The 7,578-nt window shown below is 35.6% G+C and overlaps 1 protein-coding gene across 3 annotated transcripts in view; it reads right to left on the bottom strand.

Moving 5' to 3' along the window:
• Positions 1-6,812: 6,812 nt before the first annotated feature.
• Positions 6,813-7,578, bottom strand: part of ARL6 (ADP ribosylation factor like GTPase 6) — a 39,331-nt gene continuing 38,565 nt past the window's right edge. For all 3 annotated transcript variants that reach the window (XM_029939171.1, XM_029939172.1, XM_029939173.1), the window contains one exon: positions 6,813-7,057. In XM_029939171.1, the coding sequence (XP_029795031.1) occupies positions 7,024-7,057 (34 nt within the window). In that variant the 3' untranslated portion in view covers positions 6,813-7,023. The remainder of the gene's footprint in view (positions 7,058-7,578) is intronic.

The following is a 7,578-nucleotide window of genomic DNA, read 5'->3' as shown; positions in this document are numbered from 1 at the left end:
ATAATTAGAGTTTATACTTATAGTTACACTACTAAATATTCTGCTTGAAGCTGATTAGAAGATGATCTCAGTAAGTGCATGTATACTGATATTAATTTTGGCCTTTCAAAAAACAATTTGAAGTAGGGCTAAGGTAAAAAGATGAAAAAATTGAAAAAATAATTAATCAAATAATCTCAAGGTTTCCTTAGAATAAGACATTCTACTGTTCTGGTTTTTCATTTTGTTATAAAGTGACCTTAGTATGCAGCTACTCTTTCTCAGTTTGCTTCTGGGAGGTAGAAGACATAATATTGATACTGAAATAAATCTAATAAAAATAAGGATGTAATTAAGTTAAACACAGACTACTGTGTAATCTTTAAACTTAAACAAGGTCTTCTTTGCAGTGCTAGTAATTCTGCTGTGACATTAGAAGTCAATATAGGGGTGCCTGGGTGGCTCAGTCAGTTAAGTGTCTGGCTTCAGCTCAGGTCATGATCTCATGGTTCGTGGGTTTGAGCCCCATGTCAGGCTCTGTGCTGACAGCTAGCTCAGAGCCTGGAAACTGCTTTGGATTCTGTATTTCCCTCTCTCTCTGACCCTCCCCTTCTCACACTGTCTCTCTTTCTCTTAAAAATAAATAAAAAACATTTAAAAAAAAGAAGTCAATATAATTGTAGGGTTCTTAAACATTGTTGTTTGAATGCTATTTTACTGTATGGCCCTATTCATTGATAGACTAAGAAAATACCCACTTAGTATGGAGTGGAAGCTTCAGGCTTGTCCTAATCACTTTTAAGAAAGAACCATAGTCTATTTCTTAAGTTTATACTCATTTCCCATATAGGCAAGTTGTGTGTTGAGTATTGAATATCTTTGGTTGGTTGTTATATCTGAAGATCTAATGAGCAGAAAAATATTGCCTCTTGCTTTTATAGAGATCAACATTCCCTTTTAATCAGAAAACATATCATTAACATTTAAAAACTAGTTCTAGGGGTGGCTCTGTTGGTTAAGTGCCCGACTTTGGCTCAGGGCATGATGTCATGGTTCATGAGTCTGAGCTCAGCATCGGGCTCTGTACTGACAGCTCTGAGCCTGGAGCCTGCTTCAGATTCTGTCTCTCTCTCTCTGTATGCCCCTCCCCTGCTCACATTCTTTCTTTTCAGAAAAAAAAATTAGAAAATTAAAAAAATAAAAACTAGTTCTGTATTAAATGCAGTATTTCAGGGGTGCCCGGGTGGCTCAGTCGGTTAAGCGTCTGGCTTCAGCTCAGGTCATGATCTCATGGTTCATGGGTTCGAGCCCTGTGTCAGGCTCTGTGCTGACAGCTAGCTCAGAGCTTGGAGCCTGCTTCCAATTCTGTATCTCCCTCTTTCTCTGACGCTCCCCTGTTTGCACTGTCTCTCTCTCTCTGTCTCTCAAAATAAATAAGTAAATAAATAAATAAATAAATAAATGTTATAAAAACAAACAACAAAATAAAAAAAAAACTAAAACAGGATAAAAGTAACATATTTACAAGATTTTCCTACAAATCTGCCTAAGAGAGCCCAAAGAGAAAAGTTAATGATCACTGCTGAGTGAAGTGTAACCTCCTATGACCTTAGGATGGTGTGCACACGCACATGCACAGTACACTTGAGCCTAAGATAGAGCTTGAATGCGAAACTGGCTTTAACTGCCAACATTAATGATTACATTTAATTGGAAGAAGCATAAACCTATTTCAGAAATAGTTTACTACATTAAGGTATTTCATAAAATACTTGGAAGAATTTATAAACTTTCCAAGAGAAAATGAGACAGAGAGGAAGAGAAAGAGACACTAATTTGGGGGTCTTATCCTTTATGGATATATGCTATATCACCAGTCATGTAGCAAAAATTTTGAACATGCGGGCATAACCATGAAATATGTAATTAATATTTTTCGCTATTGTAATTACTTGTGGCCACTTAACTTAAAATGCACATCCACAAATTGAATTATAGATGTTTCTACATCTTACCACATATATTTCAAGACTATCAACACTAGTTACCATTTATGTCAAAATATTGGTGAATGTCTCCGGGAAGTCTGGAAGTCCAAGCCAGATTCTTGGGGATAATCTGTGTGTGTGGCTATACTTTAAAATAGTAACAAGTCTGATGTTTCAGAATCTGCCCAATCTGTTGCCACTCATTTATTTGCTTGTTTGTTTATTTAGAGAGTGTGTCAGTAAGTGGGGGAGGGTCAGAGGGAGAGGGAGAGAAAATCTTGACCAGGATTCATGCCTAGCGAGGAGCCTGATGTGGGGCTTGGTCTCACGACCATGAGATCATGACCTGAGCTGAAGTAAAGAGTTGGATGCATAATGACTGAGCCACTCAGGCACCCCTGTGGCCACTCATTTAAAGAAAAGGAAGGAAGAAGACTTCAGAAGGTAAGGACATCAGTATTACCAGTGGGGGGGGGCGCGGAACGGAGATTTCAAAGAGCATTACTTTATAGACATCTGAATCTAATTTTTCATCTTTAATATAATTATCTAGGAAAAAAATTTTAATATGTTTTATTCCATTTTAGAATAATATTTAGCAGTTTGACAAATCTCACAGAGGTTAAGAACATAGATTCTGGAGCCAGATTATCTAGACTCAAAATCTGGGATCCTCTGTTTATTTGCACTACAACATAGGTTGGCAGTTTTTAATGTAAAGCCCCAGACAGTAAATAATTTTATGCATTGTGGGCCACATTATAGTATCTGTTGTTCCTTTTTCTTTCCTTAATTAATCCTTTTAATATATACAATTATTAGCTCAAGAGCCAGATTGGTAGTTACTTCATAGCCTTGTCCTGAGGATTAAATGAATTAATATATCTAAAGTGCTTAGAAAGTTCATGGCACATAGCAACAGCTACAAAAATGTTTATTATTACTACTATATATCTAACCGAATTTTGTTCGCAAAATACCCGCTAATTTTTTATGACTTACAGCATTAATTGGTGATTTTAAATTTGGAAAAGGATTTAATTTGCCTCTCTTGGTTTATTTTAAATCACCAAAAAAAGTTAAACACTGTATGTTGATAAAACGTCCAAGAGTGGCATTAAAATGGAGTGATCAGAAGGAAGAATCAGTCCTTTGCAAACCTCACAGGAACATCTTTAATGAGAAAGATTCACTACTATGAAAATATAATAACTAAGATATATGAAACATTCAATTAAACACAATAAACAATTTTCTATTATTACAGTATTTCTCTCCAGCCACAGAAATGGACAAACCTATTTTAAATCCATTTAAGTGAACATTTAATCTATTTTATTTATGCTTTTTAAAAAAGATTTATTTATTTTTAGAGAGGGAAAGAGAGAGCACACAGAATCAGAGAGAGGGAAAAAAAGAAAATCCCAAGCAGGCTCCACACTGTCAGCAAAGAGCCAGATGTGGGGCTCAAATCCATGAACTGTGAGATCATGACCTGATCCAAAACCAAGAATTGGCCGCTTAACCTGACTGAGCCACCCAGTCCCTATGTTTTTAAATAAGAAGTAAGAGAATAATCAGAAAGCAGAAAATATGCATAGTTAAAATGCTAAAGCATTTTAATGCACTAGAGTTACATACAGGAAGTATTTGCCTTAACTATTGTCAAGTGTTATTGAATATATTTATGGAAATCCAATGTAGTATGCCAAGAATTCCAAAGAAAAAATAGCTTATCATGAAATAATTCACAATTTTTAGTAGATAACCCATAAATGAAAAACAAATCTATAAAACTCAGCTCTTGTGATTTACAAAACACAGGCTGAATAAAGCCACATGTATTTATTTACATTTTTAATGTTAATTTATTTCTGGGAGGGAGGGAGGGAGAGAGGCAGAGAGGCAGAGAGAGACAGAGAGAGAGAGAGAGAGAGAGAGAGAGAGAGAGAGAGAGAGAGAGAGAGAGAGAGAGAGAGAGAGAGAGAGAGAGAGAGAGAGAAAGCAGGGGAGGAGCAGAGAGAGACGGAGACACAGAATTCAAAGCAGGATCCAGGCTTCGAGCTGTCAGCACAGAGCCTGATGTGGGGCTTGAACTCATGAACCATCAGACCATGACCAGAGCAGAAGTTGGATCCTTAACCGACTAAGCCACCCAGGCTCTGTGAGCCACATATATTTAAATGTAAAACATACAATAGGATAAGTTTTAAACATTTTATGATGTGTTATATTAAATGTAGAGCTTAATGAATTAAGCTTTGTAACAGAGTGATATCTAAACATGAAAAAACACTTTCTTGAGCTTTAATGCAATAAACTTAATTGTACACTATGTTAAACACAAATATAATTAATAAACTCAGCTTATACACACTTCCATGGCATCCTGTGACTATGACACCCCAATGTACTTCTACATAGTCTTCACATGAAAATATAGAGTAGAACAGATGTTTATAAACTAGATTTGGAGATCATAGGTTAAGAAAAAGTCAGCATTTCTAAATATCTGTAAAGTGTGAGTTACTATAGTTTATGGAATACTAATTAACTCAGTATCAACATAGTTTTAAGAATTATTTTCATCAGTCATTTATGCCCAGAGTTTAAAATCTGAAGTGTTTACAGACTTAAAACAAATAAAAATTAAAAAAAAAATAGTAAATTGCTCTTCTCTGACTCCCTCCCCCTCCCCGGTCTCTCACCCCAATGAGAATTTTTTCAATCCTTTAAGCTATCTTTGTGGCAGATACCTCTACATTTCTAATATCTGTAATGCTCCTTTTAAAAAATTTTTTAAGGGGCACCTGGGTGGCTCAGTTGGTTAAGCATCTGACTTTGGCTCAGGTCATGATCTCATGGTTTGTGGGTTTGAGCCCTGTGTTGGGCTCTGTGCTGACAGCCAGCTCAGAGCCTGGAGCCTGTCTTGGGATTCTGTGTCTCCCTCTCTCTCTGACCCTCCCCTGCTCACATTGTCTCTCTCCCTCAAAGAGAGATTGAGAGAGAGTGTGAGCAGTGGAGGAGCAGAGAGAGGGGGAAACACAGAACTCAAAGCAGGCTCCAGCCTCCAGACTCTGCACTGTCAGCACAGAGCCCAATGCGGGGCTTGAACTCACAAACTGTGAGATCATGATGTGAGCTGAAGTCAGATGCTTAAATGACTGAGTCACCTAGGTGCCCCACATCTGTAATACTCTTGTCTCTTGAATTCATCTATCTTAAACAGATAGTTTGGTCCTAAATCCCAGCACCATCACTTACCAGTGACATTTAGCAAGTAATTTTTTTAGGTCTCAGTTTCCTTGTCTATAAAGCAAACAATAAAACCTACCATACAAGATTATAGTGAGAATTAAATGCTGTAAAATCCAGTATGTATAATAATATCTAGCTTAAAATATAGTATTCACACAGTGATAGCTAGTATTATTGCTATTATGTTATGGTGATTGAGGATTTGAATTCTAACATATCCTTTCTCCATCCTCCTGTTCTCCTAAACTACAGTATGTGATAAATATTTTGTTAAACTACATTCAGTGTTTTCATCATCATGTTCTTTTTCCATTTGAGGCAACTCTACATTACTCAGAATCTCACTTTGCATCCTCATCAAAAAATTTATGAGAGGCTGGCAAGCTAAAATGCTGGAATATTAGAATATTTTGGATAACTTTCAATTTGCCAAATCTAAACCACTAGTATTTCAGGACTAAGAGAAATACAGCACTTTTACTGTGGCTTTAAAATTACTTTATTCAAATCTCTATGAAACATACCATAATCACAGTTACTGTAACACACCTGTATTTACTTACCTTTTTTTGCACCTTTTTTACACTGTATTTACTTACCATTTTTACACCTAAGGATGCTCAAGATGTTATGCATTATATATTGCAGTTTTTCTTTCTTATGCAGTATTTTTCAGGATTGACATCATTGCTCTATATACTGTTTTCTAGTGGTTAATTTAAAGTGAAAGCTTCTATTTAGAGTTCACAATGATAAGTGGTCTTTATGTTCTGAGAACTAACACAATTTGCATAGAGTAGATGCCTGACAGGTGTCTAAAATTCTAAACATTTTTAGCAGTATATTTCAGGAAAAACATAGTTTAGCACATCACAATCTACTTTAACAAAGTGCTATGGTAATTGGTAGCATTTTAAAGAAAGAAACAAGAAGTCAGTTAAAATAATTATTGAAGAATCACACTAATTCGTTCTTATACCTCATAATCTTAAAATGCAATATATTAATTCAGCCAATGAAATAAATTTAGATACTATGTATGAAAAGGTCCTCAAATCCTCCCTCATTAAATTTTAAGTTCTCTCAGGATAAAGAATATATCTTATTTACCTTGTGTCACCATTGCCTAGGACAATGCCAGACTAGAGTAGGTGCAGAGAAGTTCAATACATATTCACTGGATGAATACATTCGTCTTAACATGGTCTCAGATAATTTACAAATGCTTGACAGTAAAACACTAAACATTAAGTTAACAAAGCATTAATCTTTTGAGTATAAACAAAGCACACTAGTTGGTACATTGCATATAAAGTTTTATTGATAGTGACATATAGTAAAAGTTTTATGTATATATTAATTACTCATGGCCCCTTATACATATTTAAAATTTTTCCAAGCACAATCATACTGCAAAGTCATATTATAAACTAAATTTTTAGAAGACAATTTAAAAAATTAAATGCATTAAAGATATTATAACCATGATGAGATATTAAGATGGCTTATAACTCTGACTTTAAACATTCTAATTACAATCAAATGTAGACCTTTACCAAGAAGTTGATAATTCTGGGGAAAGAGTCCTTCTGAGGAAAGATTTAATTTTAATATAATTAATGGTCAGATAAGCATACCTGCAGTCCTTTGTTCTTACAAAGCTCACTCAGAGTCCATAAATGCAAGCAGAAGATTATAAAGTATTCTTAGCTGCACAAACATCTTTAAAAATTTTGGAAGTATTCAGTTTGCCTTAAGATACATTTCTTGAATTAAAAATTGTTGAAGTTTCCAAATACTATCTTTTCAGGTCTTCACAGCCTGGATCTGATCTGATAAAAACCAAACAAAAAATTATCAGTCTCCACAGTCAAGATCCCATTTTCTTTTTTTTTTAATAGTTTATTGCCAAACTGGTTTCCATACAACACCCAGTGCTCTCCCCCACAAGTGCCCTCCTCCATCACCACCACCTCTTTTCCCCCCTCCCCTTTTCCCTTCAACCCTCAGTTCATTTTCAGTATTCAATATCTCTCAAGTTTTGCATCCATCTCTCTCCCCAACTCTCTTTCCCTCTTCCCCTCCCCCAGGTCCTCCATTAGGTTTCTCCTGTTCTCCTGTTAGACCTATGAGTGCAAACATATGGTATCTGTCCTTCTCCGCCTGACTTATTTCGCTTAGCATGACATCCTCGAGGTCCATCCACTTTGCTACAAATGGCCATATTTCATTCTTTCTCATTGCCATGTAATACTCCATTGTATATATAAACCACATCTTCTTGATCCATTCATTAGTTGATGGACATTTAGGCTCTTTCCATGATTTGGCTACTGCTGAAAAGTGCCGCTAC

The sequence above is a fragment of the Suricata suricatta genome, chromosome 5, assembly GCF_006229205.1.
Source record: "Suricata suricatta isolate VVHF042 chromosome 5, meerkat_22Aug2017_6uvM2_HiC, whole genome shotgun sequence".
Lineage (NCBI taxonomy): Eukaryota > Metazoa > Chordata > Mammalia > Carnivora > Herpestidae > Suricata > Suricata suricatta.
Note: the sequence above shows the minus strand (reverse complement) of the source record. Positions and strands in the feature narration are given on the sequence as shown.